Raw genomic sequence first — 20,609 nt, forward strand, 5'->3', positions numbered from 1 at the left:
CAGGCATTGGGTAAAGGGGAAGGGAGTTGCTCGCCCAGAATTCCTAGCCTCGGAATTGCTCCAGCAACCAGCTCAAATTCAGTGCTCTTGCAACTCCCCAACGACAATTCCCTGGATTATTCCAAGTTCAATCATCAATATCTTGGCGATTAAACAGTTCCTGTGAAACACTTCAGTTATCCTCAGCAAAAACACCAAATTGGTACAGCAATAGGCTTGACATACAAGACGGAAATAGATCATTCAACTTTCAAACCTACTCAGTCATTCAAAGAGATCATGGTTGCTCTGGTGGTGTTGCCGATTCCTCATTCCCATCTCCCCCCAGAGTTAAATCCAGACTCTGCCTAACAAGAATCTATCCACATCTTTCTTGAAAATACTCAATGACCCCACATTGAGGAACATTTCTCATTTGCATCCTGAAAAGACAACCCCTAAATTTTTGACCAATGGTCCTAGTTCTGAAATGACCGACAAAAGGAAACATCCTTTCCACATCCACTTGATCAAGACCATGTAGGATCTGATACTTTTCAATCAAGTCACCCCTCACTATTCTGAACCACACTGGAAACAAGCCTAGCCTGTCCAACCTATCCACATAAAACAATCTGTTCATTCAATACATCAAACTGAATCACCTCCAACCAATCTTCAAGCTTCATGAAATAAGGAGGGCAAAGCTGCACACAATACTGAACATGAGAGAGCGGCACCATGGCAGGATGGTTAGCACTCCTGCCTCACAGCGCCAGGGACCTAGGTTCAATTCCAGCCTTTGGCGACTATGTTCAGTTCTGTGTCCGTGTGGATTTCCTCTGGGTGCTCCAGTTTTCCTTCCACATCCAAAGATGTGCAGATTAGGTGGATTGATCATGCTAAAAAATTGCTCCATGATGTCCAGGGATGTGCAGTTTAGGTGAGTTAGTCAATGGTTTTAAAAAAAACCCATGTAGGGTATGGGGGCGGGGAATGCTCTTCAGCGGGTCAATGCATACTCAATGGGCCGAATAACCTCGAATACAACTAAATTCCTCAAGTAAGACAACTAAAATTTTACGCAATACTCCAAGTGCAGTCTCACTAATGCCTTTTATAGTAGCAAGAACATTTTGTGATGTTCACACTCTTATTCCTTTAGCAATAAATGCCAAAATTCCATTTGCCTTCTGTATTACCTGCTGTACTTGCATCTTCAGATTCCCCTGCACTGAAGCATTCTAAAGTTTCTTACCATTTAGATAAAAAGTCGCCTTTCTATTCCTCTGACTAAATGGATAAGCTTGTATTTATCCATGTTAAACTTTATCCATCAAATTCTGATTCATTCACCTAATTATCCATTTCTGAATTTCTTATTTCTTCATTACAATGTACTCTCGTCTATTTCAGCATCATCTGTAAACGCGGCTATAGAACTTTCTACCCCTGCAGTCAAGTCATTAATAGAGATCATAAATAGTTTGGCCCGAGGACCAAAATTGTGGCACCCTACTAGTTACATCTTGCCAACCCATTTATCCAGATTCTCTGCTTTCAGTTCGTTAGCTAATTCTCCATCTGAGCTAATAAATTATTGCTAACTCCTTGCGATCTTGTGTACACAAATGACCTTCCCTCCTTGATAAGTGGGAACATTCACTGGCAAATCCATAATGTTCAGCACCATTTGCAACTCCTCAAATGCTGAAACGGTCAATGTTTAAATGCAACAAGATCTGGATAATATCCAGACTTGGGCTGACAAGTAGCAACTAACAATAGCACCACACAATTTGAATTTTTGAACATCCTTTATTGTCTCTTGTACTCCAGTACTGAAGTACAGGAGTACAGTGAAAGGTTTTTACAATGGCTGCCTTTTAATGGAAACATCTTCGGTAGAAGTACCTAGGTATAAATCTTAGAGTTAAAACAAAATATAGTGTTGTTGTACAGAAGAGGATTAAAAAGAAAGCAGTATGATTACTTACAGTATCTGAGAATGAGTTAGTTATAACATTATGAAAAGGATTCACATTACAATCCAGTAAAAAGTTCCAAAAACTGTAGTAGCTGAACAGATGGTGCCAGGCCCAAGTCCAATGACTGTCCCGCATCACTCAAGCCTCCAGACTGCTCCTCACCGACACTCAACAGCAACAAGCTAAGTCACACCATACCGGGATTCATTTCACCACGTGCAGCTTCGGGACTTGGAATTCCCCATGAACTGCTCTGGAACTCAGGATTTCGGCCCATTCGTTGCTTCGGGACTCAACCCAGCCCGTGCTCATTCTGCTGCCATTGCTCCGGGATTCGGTCCGCGACTTAGCCCATGCTTGCTCCGCTGCCACTGCAGGACACAGCATTGCCTCTTGATGGCGATGGTTAATCTAACCACAGCAGCCTGACATTCAGTAGTGTTACCATCACTGAATCCAACACTATCAACATCCTTGGGATTACCATTGGCCAAAAACTCAACTGGACTCACCACATTAACAGTGGCTACAAGAGCAGGTTAGAGGCTAGGAATACTGCAGCAAGTAATTCACTTCCTGACTCCCCAAAACCTGTCCACCATCTACAAGGCACAAGTCAGGTGTGATGGAATTCTCCCCACTTGCCTGGATGGATGCAGCTCCAACAAGTTCATTCAAGAAGCTTGACACCATCCAAGACAAAGCAGCCAGGCTGATCAGCATCACATCTACAAGCATCCACTGCCTCCACCACTGATGCTCAGGACTAGCAGTGTGCACTATCTACAAGATGCAACGCAGAAATTCACCAAAGATCCTCAGACTGCACCTTCTAAACCCATGACTGCTTCCATCTAAAATGACAAGGGCAGCAGATTCATGGGAACACCACCACCTGCAAGTTCCCCTCCAAGTCAATCATCATCCTGACGAGGGAATATATTACCATTCCTTTACTGTAACTGGGTTAAAATCATGGAATTCCCTCCGTAAGGACATTGTGCGTCAACCTAAAGAGCATGGACTACAGCAGTTCAAGGTGGCAGCTCACAACCAGCTTCAAGGGCAACAAGGGATGGGTTATACACGCTGGCCAGCCAGCAACCCTCACGTCCCACGAGTGAACGAAAAAGCCATCAGCACGTTATCAGTACGTCCTGGAAGTACCAAGATACGACATCTGCAGGATCCTCATTATCCACTTTGCTGGTTACATCTTCGAAGAACTCTAGCAAATCAGTCAAACACAATTTACCCTTCATAATACCGTGCTGATTCTGGTGGATTGCATTTTGACGTTCCAAATGTTATTAATTCCTTAACATTGAATTTTAAAAATTACCCAATGATAAACGCAATAAATTAACAGTTTATATGGGCCAGTTTATATCAAATGCCTGATGCAAATACAAAGCTCTCGCTTCAGATGACAAATGTCCTCTTTAAAAATCTGTAGAAACTCTTAATATCTGTCTTCACATTTCCAGCTAGCTGCTTTTCAGTCTAATTTCTTCATCCTGGCCAGTCTCCGCTGCTCTTTATGTTCTAAGCAATCCTTTGCACAGCTTTTGTTTTCCTTAAGTTTGATGCTTCCCGTAACTTCTTTAATTAGCCATAGATGCTGGGTCCTTCCTTTAGCAATTATTTTAATTCCAAGACTAAGTAATTGAAACATTGATTTTGCTTTAAAGAAACAGGAGTTCTGCTCTTGAGTAGCATGTTCACTTATTTCAAGATCTTACTAAAGTCTGGCTTTGTTTCCACACATTGGAAAGATGCACATGTGGTGACAATATTACAAAATGGAATTAGGGCAGAACAGGAAATTCCATGCTTCTTAGTTGCAATATGGTTATGGGCAATCCTGGCTATTAAAGAAATCGCAACAAGACCTATGCAACAGATCTTGGTTACCATCCGAATTGAGTGCAAATGCGCATGCAGATTTTACATTGATTTCATTTTTCTTTTGGATGCTCAATCAGCTTAAAGATACATAATACAGCAAAGTCCAATGAGTTACTACAATATACTGGCTGCAGGACTGACATTTTGAACTCCAGAACCTGCTGCACCATTGGTGAGACTGGACCAATATTCTCAGGATCAAAAAAAAAAGGAGCATGAGAAGACCATTTGGTCCTGAGTCTACTCTGCCATTCAAAGCCATACTCCTGCTTTCTCCCCATATTCCTCAACACCTATTGACTTCATGTAATCGAACCTCAGCTGCTTGAATGACCTTCCCTTCATAAGTTGATGATTGTGCAAACTTCAGCACCATTCACAACTCCTCCAGAACTAAAACAGTCTGCATCCAAATGGAGCAAAGTCTGGCTAATATCGAGACTAGGGCTGACAAGTGGCAAGTAACATTAGCCAACCAATGACTGTCTCCCAAAAGGGAGAATCTAACCATCGCCCCTTGACATTCCATAGCATTACCAATGAATTCCCCAATAACAACATTCTGGGGTTCACCATTCAACAGAAACTGAACTGGACTAGCTATGTAAATACTGCAGTAACAGCAGCAGGTCAGAGGCTAGGAATACTGCAGCAAGTAACTCACCTCCTGCTTGTCCACAATTTAAAAGGCACAAGTCAGAACTCTGATGGAATACTGCCACTTGCCTGGATGAATGCAACTTCAGCAACACTTGGCAGCCTCCAGGACAAAGTAAGCCACTTGATTGGCTCCATTGCAACAAACACTCACTCCCTCCACTGATGCTGAGTGGCAACAGTCTGTATCATCTATAACATGCACTGCAGACATTCACCATGATAGCACCTGCCAATCCCACAATCACGACTATTTGTAAAGACAAAGGCTGCAAATATGTGAGAACACCATTATCACCACCTGCAAGTTGCCCTCCAGACCAGTGACCATCCTGACTTGGAAATATATCCTTCAGTTCCTTCCTCAAACTCCCTCCCAAATGACTTGTGGGTTCACCAATATCAAATGGATTGCAGCAGCTCAAGAAGGCACCTTCTCAAGGGATATGCGGGATGGTCATTAAATGAGCGAACCTAATAAAAGTCATGTGATGGAATACCCCATTTGCCTGGATAAGTGCAATTACAACAATACTCAAGAAACTTAAAGAAAACCCACTTCTTCAGCACCTCATTCACCACCTACTGGCAACAGCGCTCACCATCTACAACATGCCCTGCAGTAGCTCACCAAGGCTCTTTCAACAGCATCTCCTAAAACCCATGATCTATTTCAACCAAATGAAAGAATAAGGGCAGCAAAAGCACAGGATCACTAACAGGAAATTCCCTTCAGAACTATATCATTGAATAAAAATGAAGGAATAAAGTCCTGGTATTTCACTTTCTAATAGTACTGTGCCAATATAGATACTATATGGAATGCAGTGGTTCACATAGCAGATCACTACAACTTTATCAAAGATAATTAAAGTTGGGCAATTAAATGCCGGATTTGACAGCAATACCCAAATCCCACAGATGAAAAAAAAACTAAAAAAAAAGTTGCCAGAAGTAGCAACTGTTACATTAATATTCACAACCATGAATATGCATTGGATCAATAATTCATTTTTTAACTAGCACACTGTCTAAGACATGTGATTATACAAAATCATAGGTTTGCACAAAATAGAACACATTGAAGTTTGTCATTAGCATCAACATGGGCCTTTCCAAATGTTATGGATAGCAATACATACTAACCATGAATTAATGAACCATTCAGCCACTGTATGTAGTAATTTTGTGGAAAGGAAAGCAGGATCTCATTGCTGACAATTGAAAATGGCAATAGCAAGACCGCACCAGCTGAAACAGCCAAAGTAAACGTGCACAGGTACAACCTGAAAAAGATCACAAACAAAAAAGATAAATAATAATGACTTTTCAACTAAATGACAAAAACATATCAAGCCACACAGTAGTCTAGCTCATCTGGCTGCAACCTGTACAACACTATTGTCAAGGTTTCTATCTCCTGTAAAAGCTAACATGCACCTATTTTTAATGGCACTTCAATATGAATTAAAACTGGCATGGAAACAATCATTTCTGAATAATTAGCAAAGTTACACAGTGGATAAATACAACTGCATACTAGGGAGGCAAGCATATAAGCAGCGACGACGTTGATTGGCAGTTGCAGGCGAAGATTTGCATCGGCACAGTGAGCACCAGCAAAAGGAGGACCTCAGCAAGACACCCTCCGAGTTTGAGCGATGACGAATGTCCAGCAGACAGCAGCGACAACACTGATTGGAAGCTGGGGTGAAGGTTTGTATCAGCACAGTCACCACTACCAAACAGGGGTTTGAGGAGGAAGTGTTGTCAAGGGACTGATGTCCTTGAGGGAGTGTTTAAACTAATATACTGGGGGATGGGAACCAACTTAAAGTGTCAAAGAAGAAGGCAGCAAGAAAAGGGAATGAGAAAAGTGATAGGCTGAGAAATGAAGGACAAGATTCAAGCAGGGCTATTGAGAAAAACAAGGAGTAGACAAACACTGTTAAAAGGACAAGCTTAAAGGCTTTGTGTCTTTATGCACGGAGCATCTACGATAAAGTGGATAAACTAATCATGCACATAGATGTCAAAGGGTACGATATAATTGGGATTACGCAGACGTGGCAGCAGGATGACCAGGGATGGGAACTGAATGTCCCACGGTAATCAGTATTTAGGAAGGACAGGTAAAAAGGAAAAGGTGGCAGAGCAGCATTGCTGGTTAAAGAGGAAGTTGACACAATAGTGAGAAAGGATATTAACTGTGACAATGTGGAGTCTGTATGGGTAGAGTTGAGAAATATCAAGGGGCAAAAAACATTTGTAGGTGTCATATATAGAGCTCCAAACTTCAGTGATGATGTCAAGAATGCCATTAAACAGGAAATTAGAGATGCATGCGATAAGGTAATATTGGTGATCATGGGTGATTTTAATTTGCACATAGATTGGGCAAGTCAAATTAGCCACAATACTGTAAAGGAGGAATTCCTGGAGTGCACACAGAATGGTTTCTTCACCAATGTGTGGAGGAACCAACCAGACAGCAAGCCATCTTAGACTGGGAAGCATGGGGGAACTGTAACAACTGTTTATTCCTGTCAGTTGCAAAAGCAAAATGGGTAAGAGGGCCAATCCAGGGCTTACAAAAGAAATAAGAGATAGTATCCGATCCAAGGAAGAAGCGTACAGATTGGCCAAGAAAAATAATAAATCTGAGGATTGGGATCAGTTTAGAAGTAAGCAAAGAATGATCAAGGGATTGATTAAGAAGGGGAAAATAGAGTATGAAAGTAAGCATCAGTGTTTATGTTCCCTGCAAGTTAAGAATTTCTGTAGGTACATGAAGAGAAAAAGACTGATGAAGACAAATATAGGTACCGGGCAGACAGAAACAGGGAAATGTATAATAGGGGACAAAGAATCAGCTAAGCAACTGAATACATACTATGGCTCTGGTCTTCACAAAACAGATACCAGAATTGTTGGAGGATGCAAGATTTAGTGACAGGGAAGAACTGACAGAGATCAATATTAATAGAGAAATGGTGCTGGGAAAATTGTTGGGATTGAAGGCCGATAAATCCCCAGGGCCTGATAATCTACATCCCAGAGCACTGAAGGAGATGGCTCTAGAAAGAGTGGATGCATTGGTGGTCATCTCCCAGGATTCTATAGACTCTGGAACAGTCCCTGAAGGTTGGAAGGTGACTAATGTCTCACTAATATTCAAAAAGGGAGGTAGAGAGAAAACAGGGAATTATAGACCAGTGAGTCTAACATCAGTAGTGGGGAAAATTCTCGAATACATTGTCAAGGATTTTCTAGCACAGCATTTAGAAAGTAGTGACAGGATCAGGCAGAGTCAGCATGGATTTATGAAGGGGAAGTCATGCTTGACAAATCTGTTGGAATTCTATGAAAATGTAACGAGTAGAGCTGACAAGGGAGAGCTGGTTGATGTAGTATATTCGGACTTTCAGAAAACATTTGACAAAGTTCCGCAAAAGAGATCATTGTGCGAGATTAAAATGCATGGGATCGGGGGAAGTGTATTGAGACGGATAGCAAACTGATTGGCAGAAAGGAAACAGAGTAGGAATTAATGGGTCCTTTTCGAATTGACAGGCAATAACGAGTGGGGTGCCACAGAAATTGGTGCTGGGACCCCAGCTATTCAAAATATATATTAATGATTTTGATGAGGGAATAAAATGCAACATCTCCAAGTTTGCAGATGATACCAAGTTGGGTGGGAGGGTGAACTGTGACAAGGATGCAGCGATCCACTAGTATGATCATGATTTTGACAGTTGGGCAAGTGGACAAATGAATAACATATGCAGTATAATTTGGATAAATGTGAGGTTATTCACTTTGGAAGCAAAAACAAGAAGGCAGATTACTACCTGAATGGTTGTAAATTGGGAAAAGGGGAGTGTGCAGCGGGAACTGGGCGTCCTTGTGCACCAGTCACTGTAGGTAAGCATGCAGATGCAGCAGGCCGTAAAGAAGGCAAATGGTACGTTGGCCTTCATTGCGAGAGGTTGACGACAGGAGCAGGGATGTGTCATTGCAGTTGTACAGGACCTTGGTGAGACCACACCTGGAATATTGTGCGCAATTTTGGTATCCTTTTCTGAGGAAGGATGCTCTTGCTCGAGGGAGTGCAGTGAAGGTTTACCAGGCTGATTCCGGGGATTGAAGGACTGACATATGAGGAGAGATTGACTAGGTTGGGATTGTTTTCGCTCGAGTTCAGACAAATAAGGAGGGCATCTCAGAGACTTATAAAATTCTAACAGGACCACACAGAGTAGATGCAGCAAAGGTGTTCTCCATGGTGGTGTGTCCAGAACCAGGGGTCACCCTATGGGGATTCAGGGTAGACGATTTAGGACAGAGACAAGGAGACATTTCTCCACCCAAACAGTGGTGAGCCTGTGGAATTCATTACCACAGGAAGTAGTTAATGCCAAATCATGGAATGTATTCAAGACGCGACTATATACAGCACTTGGGGCGAATGGGATCAAAGGTTATGGGGAGAAAGCAGGATTAGGCTATTCAGGTGGACGATCAGCCATGATCGTGAAGAATGACAGAGCAGGCGCGAAAGGCCAAATGGCCTCATCCTGCTCCTATCTTCTATGTTTCTATGATATAACATTTCATATTCTCAGTTCTGGTCCAATACATGTTATATTAACATTACTTGAGGAAAAGGACTGTTCATTTTAAAGACAGCAGCTATCCAGCATATTTAAAACATGCATGCGTGAATGTATTGCTCTTCTTCCTGACTCAGACTAAAAAAAATGCAATCAGGATTTCACTAACATGGTCAATTCCAATTTAAAAGAACGCCAACACATACATATATATATGACAAGATAATCTTCTACATTCTTGCAAATGTTAACTTCCGCATTAGTTTTAAGCGCTATGGAGAATTAATATGGAGTAGTCTAATTGCTGGATCAGAGAGCTGGCATAGGCATGTTGGGCTAAACTGCTATTCTCTAAAAGGCGATTTGGTGAAAGATACAGTGGAAACAAATCCTTACATCTTTGTAGTATAACTCTGAAAATGAACGTACAATAACACCGAGGGACAGCAAGTGGCTCAGTGGTTAGCTCTCTGCCTCACAGCACCAGGGGCCTGGGTTCGCTTCCAGCTTCGGTCAACTGTCTGTGCTGAGTCTCCCAATATCTGCGTGGATTTCTGCAGGGTGCTCCAGTTTCCTCCCACAGTCCAAAGTTGTGCTGGTTAGGTGGACTGGCAATGCTAGACTGCCCATAGTGTTCAGGGGTGTGTAGGTTAGGTGCATGAGCCATAGGAAATGCAGGTTTTGAGGGATGGGTCTGGGTGGGATGGTCTTCAGAGGGTTAGTGTGGACTAGTTGGGCCGAATGGCCTGATTCCACACTGTGGGATTCTACAATAGAACATAGAACATTTCAGTGCAGTACAGGCCCTTCGGCCCTCGATGTTGCGCCGACCTGTGAAAACAATCTGAAGCCCATCTAACCTACACTATTCCATTATCATCCATATGTTTATCCAATGACCATTTAAATGCCGTTACACTTGGTGAGTCTACTACTGTTGCAGACAGGGCATTCCACGCCCTTACTACTCTCCGAGTAAAGAACCTACCTCTGACATCTGTCCTATATCTATCACCCCTCAATTTAAAGCTACGTCCCCTCGTGCTAGCCATCACCATCCGAGGAAAAAGGCTCTCACTGTCCACCCTATCTAATCCTCTGATCATCTTGTATGTCTCTATCGAGTCATCTCTTAACCTTCTTCTCTCTAACAAAAACAGCCTCAAGTCCCTCAGCCTTTCCTCATAAGCCGCACCAGAGTCGTGTACAGCTGCAACATCACTCATGGCTCCGAAACTCAATCCCTCTACCTATAAAACCTAACACACCGTACGCCTTCTTAACAACCCTATCAACCTGGGTGGCAACTTTCAGGGATCGATGCACATGGACACCGAGATCTCTCTGCTCATCCACACTACCAAGAATTTTAACATTAGCCCAGTACTCTGTATTCCTGTTACTCCTTCCAAAGTGAATCACCTCACACTTTTCCACATTAAACTCCGTATGCCACCTCTCAGCCCAGCTCTGCAGCTTATCTATGTCCCTCTGTAACCTGCAACATCCTTCCGCCCAATCCACAACTCCACCGACTTTAGTGTCATCCGCAAATTTACTAACCCATCCTTCTAAGCCCTCATCCACGTCATGTATAAAAATGACAAACAGCAGTGGCCCCAAAACAGATCCTTGCGGTACACCACTAGTAACTGAACTCCAGGATGAACATTTCCCATCAACCATCACCCTCTGTCTTCGTACAGCTAGCCAATTTCTGATCCAAACCGCTAAATCACCCTCAATCCCATGCCTCCGTATTTTCTGCAATAGCCTATCATGGGGAACCTTATCAAACGCTTTACTGAAATCCATATACACCACATTAACCGTTTTACCCTCATCCACCTGTTTGGTCACCTTCTCAAAGAACTCAATAAAGGTTCGTGAGGCACAACCTATCCTTCACAAAACCGTGTTGACTACCCCCTTTCTAGATGATTATAAATCCTATCCCTTATAATCCTTTCCAACACTTTACCCACAACCGAAGTAAGGCTCACTGGTCTATAATTACCAGGGTTGTCTCTACTCCCCTTCTTCAACAAGGGGACATTTACTATCCTCGAGTTTCCTGGCACCATTCCTGTCGACAATGACGACATAAAGATCAAAGCCATAAAGATAAAGATCTGCAATCTCCTCTCTAGCTTCCCAGAGAATCCCAGGATAAATTCCATCCGGCCCAGGGGACTTATCTATTTTCACACCTTCCAGAATTGCTAACACCTCCTCCTTATGAACCTCAATCCCGTCTCGTCTAATAGGCTGTATCTCAGTATTCTCCTCGACAACATTTGTCTTTTTCCTGTGTGAATACTGACGAAAAATATTCATTTAGCGCCTGTCCTATCTCTTTGGAATCCACGCACAACTTCCCACTACTGTCCTTGACTGGCCCTAATCTTACTCTAGTCATTCTTTTATTCCTGACATACCTATAGAAAGCTTTCGGGTTTTCCTTGATCCTACCCGCTAAAGACTTCTCATGTCCCTTCCTGGCTCTTCTTAGCTCTCTCTTTAGGTCCTTCCTGGCTAACTTGTAACTCTCAAGCGCCCTAACTGAGCCTTCACGCCTCATCTTTACATAAGCCTCCTTCTTCCTCTTGACAAGAGATTCAACTTCTTTAACAAACCACGGTTCCCTCACTCGACCACTTCCTCCCTGCCTGACAGGTACATACTTATCAAGGACAACGCAGTAGCTGTTCCTTGAACAAGCTCCACATTTCAATTGTGCCCAGCCCCTGCAGTTTCCTTCTCCATCCTATGCATCCTAAATCTTGCCTAATCGCCTCATAATTGCCTTTCCCCCAGCTATAACTCTTGCCCTGCGGTGTATACCTATCCCTTTCCATCGCTAAAGTAAACGTAACCGAATTGTGGTCACTATCACCAAAGTGCTCACCTACCTCCAAATTTAACACCTGGCCTGGCTCATTACCCAGTACCAAATCCAATGTGGCCTCACCTCTTGTTGGCCTATCTACATACTGTGTCAGGAAACCCTCCTGCACACATTGGACAAAAACTGACCCATCTAAAGTACTCGAACTATAGCATTTCCAGTCAATATTTGGAAAGTTAAAGTCCCCCATAACAACTACCCTGTTACTTTCGCTCCTATCTAGAATTATCTTTACAATCCTTTCCTCTACATCTCTGGAACTTTTCGGAGGCCGACAGAAAACTCCCAACAGGGTGACCTCTCCTTTCCTGTTTCTAACCTCAGCCCATACTACCTCAGTCGAAGAATCCTCATCAAACGTCCTTTCTGCCACCGTAATACTGTCCTTGACTAACAGTGCCACACCTCCCCCGATCTTACAGAAACATCTCAACCCTGAAACCTGCAACAACCATTCCTTTCCCTGCTCTATCCATGTCTCTGATATGGCCACAACATCGAAGTCCGAGGTACCAACACATGCTGCAAGTTCACCCACCTTATTCCGGATGCTCCTGGCATTGAAGTAGACACACGTCAAACGACCTTCCTGCCTGCCGGTACACTCCTGCGACCTTGAAACCTTATTCATGACCTCACTACTCTCAACCTCCTGTACACTGGAGCTACAATTCAGGTTCCCATCCCCCTGCTGAATTAGTTTAAACCCTCCCGAAAAGCATTAGCAAATTTCCCCCCCAGGATATTGGTACCCCTCTGGTTCAGGTGTAGACCATCCCATTTGTAGGGGTCCCACCTACCCCAGAATGAGCCCCAATTATCCAGGTATCTGAATCCCTCCCTCCTGCACCATTCCTTTGGCCACGTGTGCAACTGTTCTTTCTCCCTATTCCTCGCCTCGCTAGCACGTGGCACGGGTAACAAACCAGAGATAACAACTCTGTTTGTTCTAGCTCTAAGCTTCCACCCTAGCTCCTTGAATTTCTGCCTTACATCCCCATCCCTTTTCCTACCTATGTCATTGGTGCCTATGTGGACCCTCCCCTTTAAGGATCCCGAAAACACGATCCGAGACATCACGGACCCTGGCACCTGGGAGGCAACACACCAACCATGAGTCTCTCCTTCCCACAGAATCTCCTATCTGTCCCCCTAACTATGGAGTCCCCAATGACTAATGCTCTCCTCCTCTCCCCGCTTCCCTTCTGAGCAACAGGGACAGACTCTGTGCCAGAGACCTGTACCCCATGGCTTACCCCTGGTAAGTCGTCCCTCTCAACAGTATCGAAAACTGTATACTTGTTATTGAGGGGAACGGCCACAGAGGATCCCCGCACTGTCTGCCTGTTCCCCTTCCGTCCCCTGACTAACCCATCCACCTTTTTCCTGTACCGGAGGTGTGACTACCTCCCTGTAACTCCTCTCAATTACCCCCTCAGCCTCCCGAACGATCCGAAGTTCATCCAGCTCCAGCTCCAGTTCCCCAACACGGTTTCCGATGAGCCGGAGTTGGGTGCACTTCCCGCAGATGAAGTCAGTGTGGACACTCGTGGTGACCCTTACCTCCCACATTCTACAGGAGGAGCATGCAACTGCCCTAACATCCATTCCCACTTCTGAATTCTGAAAAAAACAGTAACCTTACCAAATCGGCGCTCAGAACCTTTTTTTTTGGTTAGAGGAGGAGAAGGATGGGTGGGACACACTACCTAAGTAGTGTTTCGGGTAAAGCAACCGCCGAAATATATTACGTCACTTACTCAGCCGTCCCGTGTCCGCTCCTGCTCAGCGTGCGCTCCGCCTATTCACGAGGTAAGTTTTTAAAGGATTAACTTACCTTCCCGGCAGCCCCCTGGTCCTCGCTCTCACTGCTCCCGCTGCTGCTGCAAAAATGATTCTATGAACACTTCCTAATCTCACTACAAGAGCTTTAGCCTGTCGATTTATACATCTTTTCAGCCATCAGAATGGTGGCAAGTAAGAGAAGCTGAGAAGAGGCATACAGAGATACTGTAGAAAAAAAAAGATTTTAAGGAAATTATCAAAGTAACATTCCGGGGGTGCAAACGCACTCCTGTCTCATTCATCCCTTCCCCATTTCTTCCCCCTCACCTCTACCTTGCTCTCTAGTAGAAGGGAAGCAAGCATTGAAGCAAACAGCAACATTTCTCATGAAGCCCCAGTTAACGTCCACAACCTGCATATACAATTAATTATTCAATTATCTGGTTTCTTTCTTTCTCTCCTCATGTAAAATTCAATTAATGCCTCATTTGTTTCACACAGGTTGTAGAAAATGAAGAAAATATTTTTGTGGCAGAGTGAGTCAGTGGCGAGCACTGCTGCCTCACAGCACCAGGGACCCAGGTTCAATTCCACTCTCGGGTGACTGTCTGTGTGAGTGTGCACATTCTCCCAGTGTCTGCGTGGGTTTCCTCCAGGTGCTCCAGTTTCCTCCCACAAGCCACAGACGTGCAGGTTAGATGAATTAGCCATGATAATTTGCTCACAGTGTCCAGGATGTGTGGCTAGGTAATTAGCCATGGAAAATGCAGGGTTACAGGGATAGGGCAGGGGTGTGGGTGGGATGCTCTTCAGAGGGGCGGTGTGGACTCGATGAGCTGAATGGCCTGCTTCTGTAGGGATTCTATGATTCTAAGTTGCTCGCATTGTTTCAACAGAACTGAACACCACTTAGAACCAGAAGACTACCTGCATGAAACGTCTTGGCAAAAATTATCAATTTAAACACTGGTGCTATACTGACTAAAGAAACTCCAAAAAGAGTTTTAATCGAACTTTTGCCGAAGGGCCTTTTTCTCTTCTGGAGTACCGTGTGCAGTTCCAGATGCTCTTTTACAGGAAGGATATTACTTAACTGGAGTGGGTTCAGAAAAGATTTGCCAGATGTTGCCAAGAATGGAAGGTTGAGATACAACAATAGATTGGAAAGGCTGGGACTTTTTCCACTGGAGCATAGCAGGTTGAAAGGTGACCTTTTTGAGGTTTATAAAATCATGAGGGGCAAAGATAAAGTGAATTGCAACGGTCTTTTCCCTAAGGTGGGGAGGGCGGGGGGGAAAGAGTTCAAAACTAGGGGGCATATTTTTAAGGAGAGACCAGAAAAATTTTAAAAAAGGACATGAAGGACAATGTCTTTACACAAAGAGTGATTCGTGTGTGGCATGATCTGCCAGAGGAAGTGATGAATGCAGGTACAGTTATAACGTTTAGAAGACATTTGGGCAAGTTCATGAATAGGAAAAGGTTTCCAGGGAAATGGGCATAGTGCAGGCAGGTGGGACTAGTTTAGTTTGGGAACATGGCTGACGTAAACTGGTTGGACCAAAGAGTTTGTTTCCATACCATATGACCCTTTCAATCCCTATCTAGAGTGGCTGTCTCTTTTCCCTAATCTGTCCAAGTCTGACAATGCATTTTAAGTATTTAACACATCAACTTTCTCAACCTTCATCCAAAAAACTCTCAGAATATCTAAACCTTTATCACTATCAATTGACAGCATTCAACTCACCAAAAGGAAAGCTTAATTTCTGATTGACAATGCCAAAGTTTTATCTTGGCTCCTCTTTGATACGTATATAACCCATATCACATCACTCTTCCACTATGGTTCTTTCCATACGTTTCAGGCTCCAAGAATAGAGGGTAACCATATCCAGGCAATGTATTATTTTTCAGCCATTTTTCACAATGGCTACAAAGGCTGTAGTGTTCTGTCTAAATTTCATAGCTTCCAAACTTCATCTTTAGGTGAGCGCTCTCTGCTGCTACATTCTTCTCTGGTGAAGGCTAGAACTTGATTGCACACATTTATAAACAGAGTAACAAATGAGCACATAACTCCTAAATCAGATATCATAGTTCTAGTCAGCAATCTCAAAGCACTCAAGTGACTTTTCCAATTCTTATCTCCCACTTGCATATAATGTGTGATATGAATCCAAGAGAACAGGAAAGAGCTCAAATGTAAACAAAGAAAACTTTGTGCCTAGTTTTCAAAGCTTAATTTGGTTTTAATCCCTCATTCTAAATTAGTTAAGATGATTGCTGGAATGCTGGCCTGCATCTTAACAGTACTCACATGTGATGTTTCAGAGCAATTCAGTGCACAAACCATAGGAAAGACACAGAAGTCATAGGAATCAAAGTATTGGTCGGGTGGGCAGAAAAAAGTAGCAAACAAAATCCAGCTTGGAGACGTGCAAAGTCTGCAAGATTTGCAGAAGTCAAACAGTTAGGCATGGCTTCCCTCAACTATCTGATATGATGACGGTCGAGCTGAATTAAAACACAGCACATTTCTGAAGTTTCATCATCGGATGTCAGGCCCAAAAACACAGGGCACACAGACTAACAAAGTAGGTATGAGCGGTGATCTCAGAAGCTTTGGGTCTAATGTAGGTTTCACACCAGTACAGTCCAAGGAAGTGCTAGACTCTCATAGGCTCCTCGACTTTGACTTTCCATAACAAAAGAATACCGAGTTTTAAATCAAAAGAACAACCCAAAAGAGCAGAGGTTCCATGCCCTGGTCAATGCTAATCTCTCAACCAACACACAAAAGCTAATGTCCTAGTCATTTATATTTGAGAGAAATGCACAAGTGCAAACTGGCTGACGTGTCCTTTATAACCATAATTACACTTTAGGACATCCAAAGGTACCAAATAAGTGTAGGTTTATTCTTTTTTTTAAACAATCAAGTGAGTGAATTAAAGAGAGTCTGGGATGAAGCTGTATCAACATTGGAGGCACGGAGAGATCAGTACGGATGACAGGCCAGAGTTTGCAGATATAGATTTTTAGATGAGAAGAGTATACAGAAATTGTAAATGTTGAGTTTGCCTGGGTCCAGTTATATGATTTATGGTAAAAAGAAAAAATTTCAAATACATGTAGCTGCATACTTATCACTAGCACATATCACTCTCTTCTGTTAGAACAGTTGTTCTATGAGCTGATTTGAAGATTTTTTTTTGGGCTATTTGAGCTGCACTGCATGAGTTCTTTTTGTCCCAAGGGAAGTCAACACAGCTGCGGTGAAGAGCAGAACTATCTGCTAAATTACAGCACAACACCGTGTGTTCGCGGTCAATCAAGCACACTTAGCCTCACTTCACAGCTAAAGTAACAATACAGCAAAGGGGAAACATCAAAAGATTTTTTTTTAATTTCCAGGTACATACGAAATTCTGTTGACGATGGCATCTTCATCCTCATGATCGTCTGCAAAATTAGAAATAGACTTCAGCAACAGATTCATAATCTATGAGTTGGATTAGCCATAATCAAAACACTTAACAGATCCAGCATCTATAATAAATACAGCAATCGCTGAAAACAAACAGGTCAAACAGAATGTGTGGAGAAAATGAAAGAGAAAGGGATGATGTGCCAATTGATCACAAATATATTATTTTCCTCAGAAATTACTTGGCTTGGTTATTCTGTAAGCAGCAGTAAATTCACTTTAAAAGGGGATTTGAGAAAAAGAAAATAGGTGAAGGAGTAGGCTGTTCGGGCTTTCACACCTGCTCTGCTATTCAACAAAATCATGGCTGATCATCCAACTTGGTGCCCTGTTCTCATCACTTTCTCACCCATATTCTCTGGGTGAAGAAACTTCTCATCTGCATCCTAAGTAGCAGACCTCATACCATTAGCCTGTGACCCCAGGCTCTTGATTCCTTGGTTGCTGGGAACATGCCTCCTGAGATTACACATTCTAGTCCTGCAGGATTTTAGGGATTTCCAATGGGATCCCCTCTCATGCTTCTAAATTCCAGTGAATATAGTCAGCACTGATCCAATCCCTCTTCATACTTCAGTCCTGTCATCTCAGGAATTAGTCTGGCAAACATTTGTTGCTCTCCCTTCGTAGTCAGAACTTCCTTCCTCAGACAAGACAACCAAAAGTGCACACAAATACTCCAGGTGTAACCACACCAAGGCCCTGTACAATTGCACCAAGGCATCCCTGCTCCTAGACGAGAATCTTCTTGCTGTGAAGACCTACACACCAAATGGTCTTCCTCACCACCTGCTACACCTGCATCTTACTTTCACAGGCTGGTATACAAGGATATCCCGATCTTTTTACACCTCCACCTTTTAAAATCTATCACTATTCAGATAGTAATCTGCCTTCTTGTTTTTGCTAACAAAGTGGATAGGGTTAGGATTACTTCACGTACCATGCATTTGCCCAAACACTCAAGTTCTACAAATCACACTTTTTGCATCATCAGCTCAACCTGCCACCCAGCTGTGTGTTACCTGCAAGAAGTGCAGTACTCCACCGGTCATTGCCTCAGAACAAGCCCAGTTCATTCCTACTCTATTTCTTGTCTGCCAACCAGAACACGCCAATCCTACGCACCTTAAATTTTACATGTTAATCACTTACGTGGGACTTTATTGAAAGCCTTGTGAAAGCCGAAGTCAACCAGATCTACTGGTTCTCCCTAATCAACTCTTCTGGTTACTTGCTCAAAAAGATACCAGTTGATTTGTCAAGGATGATGATTCTCTCTCTCTCAAATCCATGCTGACCCTGTCCATGCCCATCTTTGCTGTCTATGTGCTCTGCTTTAAAATCTTTTATACTGGACAAGCGTTTCACCACAACTGACATAACGGCTAAGTAGTCTATAATTCCCTGTTTCTCACTGTCTCCTTTTTTCAGAACAATGGGGTTATATTAGCTACCATCCACTCCTTTGGAACCATTCAGTATCTATAGTATCTTGACAGACAACCATCAACACAACTATTTTGAGGGTCACTTCCTCAAGTACTCTGGGAAGTAAATTATTGGACCACAGGGATTTAGTTGGCCGTAAATCTCATCAATTTCCCCTGCTGATAGGGATTTTCTTCAGTCCACCCTTCTCAAGAAACCTTACGTTCGCCAACATTTTTGGGGCATAACCGAACTGTGTCTTTTTGATATCCATTACGAACTTCCCCTATTTCTGATTTTCATTTAATACATCGGGATCAAACTAAAATCCAAAACAAATAAACAAAAGGTAAGTTGGAACCCAACTCGGACACTTAAAAATATGTAGTGGGAATAAACAAATTGGTAGGGAGTCCAATACAAACATTAGGCAGAGCTCTTAGTATCACAGTAATGGCTCCAAAAAGGTAAATGTTGGAGACTGCATTAAGCTTCACCCAATCAGATGGTATCATCCATGCTTGGGTGAAGATATGGAAGAATATCATAGGATCTTGTTGAATATAGACCTACAACCATAGATTTCAGTCTTATTAACCATATTTATCTAATTAACTTTACCTCAATACTATTGCACAATACCTTACAGCATCCTATCAATCAGCTAACCATAACTGTATCGTACTCAAATGCTTCAGAGTCCTTAGATTTACAACCTAACCCAAGTTAACATTTCAGAAGCACCACTACAAACAAAGCAGGAGTGGCAATTTAAGACGTATTGAAGTGATACTGTATCTTTCTGTTGTCAATCCTTTTGCTCTAAATCAAATCCTCTGATGAAGAATCATCTCGACTTGAAATATTAGCTTGCTCTCTCTCCGTGGATGCTGTCTGAATTGCTATGATCTCCAGCATTTTGTTTTCAGCAGTGAAAAACACATTTGATTGGGATGGATAAATTAACTTAAATGACTAAATTAACTTAGACTCGACTGCACAAGTTTCAATGAAATTGTAATCAGTTTAGATAAACAAAAACATGGCTTCCTGAAAGAGTTAGGATCCCCAAGGCTTTTACATTTCAGTTTACAAAAATTTGCTCAACTTATTACAATTCCTTTGACAATGTGCCACACAGGAGGCTGCTACATAAGAGCCCATGGAGGTTGGAGCAAGGTACTGGCTTGGATAGAGGATTGGCTGACTGGCAAAAAGCAGAGAGTGGGGATAAAAGGGTTTTTTTGGATAGCAGCCAGTAATTAGTGGAGTTTTGCAGCAGTCAGTGTTGGGATCACAAATATTCACGTTATACGTTAATGATCTGGATGAAGGAACTGAGGGAATTGTGTCATCTGTAAAATTAGCAAAGACAGGGCAAAGAAATGGCAGATGGAATACAATGTGGGAAAGTATGAGGTTATGCACTATGGTAAGAAGAATAGAGACCTAGACTACTTTCTAAAATGGGGAAAAGGCTTCAGAAATCTGAAGCACAAAGGGTTTTGAGAGTCTTAGATCAGTAAGGTAAACATGCAGGTTCAGTTGGCAGTTAGGAAGGCAAATACAATGCTCGCATTCATTTCAAGAGGGCTACAGTACAAGGGCACAGAGGACTGAGGTTGTACAAGCCTCTGGCCTAACTGCATGTGAAAAATTGTGAGCAGCTTTGGGCCCCATGTCTAAGGAAGGATGCGCTGGCATTGGAGAGGGTCCAGAGGAGGTTTACAACAATGATCCCAGGGATGAAAGGTTGGCCGTTAGAGGAACAGATGAACATTTTGGGTCTGTACCCAATTTTGTGTGTGTGTGTGTGTGTGTGTGTGTGTGTGTGTGTGTGTGTGTGT

General features: G+C 42.8%; 1 protein-coding gene across 1 annotated transcript in view; it reads right to left on the reverse strand.

Moving 5' to 3' along the window:
* Positions 1–3,103: 3,103 nt before the first annotated feature.
* LOC109934952 (limb region 1 protein homolog) overlaps positions 3,104–20,609 on the reverse strand; it is a 51,398-nt gene continuing 33,892 nt past the window's right edge. Inside the window, exons 3-5 of the mRNA XM_048606072.1 lie at positions 17,267–17,306; positions 5,679–5,818; positions 3,104–3,195 (exon numbers count right to left, since the gene is read on the reverse strand). Coding sequence (XP_048462029.1) covers positions 3,104–3,195; positions 5,679–5,818; positions 17,267–17,306 — 272 coding nt within the window. The remainder of the gene's footprint in view (positions 3,196–5,678; positions 5,819–17,266; positions 17,307–20,609) is intronic.

This window comes from Rhincodon typus, chromosome 2, assembly GCF_021869965.1.
Source record: "Rhincodon typus isolate 14 chromosome 2, sRhiTyp1.1, whole genome shotgun sequence".
Classification (NCBI taxonomy): Eukaryota; Metazoa; Chordata; class Chondrichthyes; order Orectolobiformes; family Rhincodontidae; genus Rhincodon; species Rhincodon typus.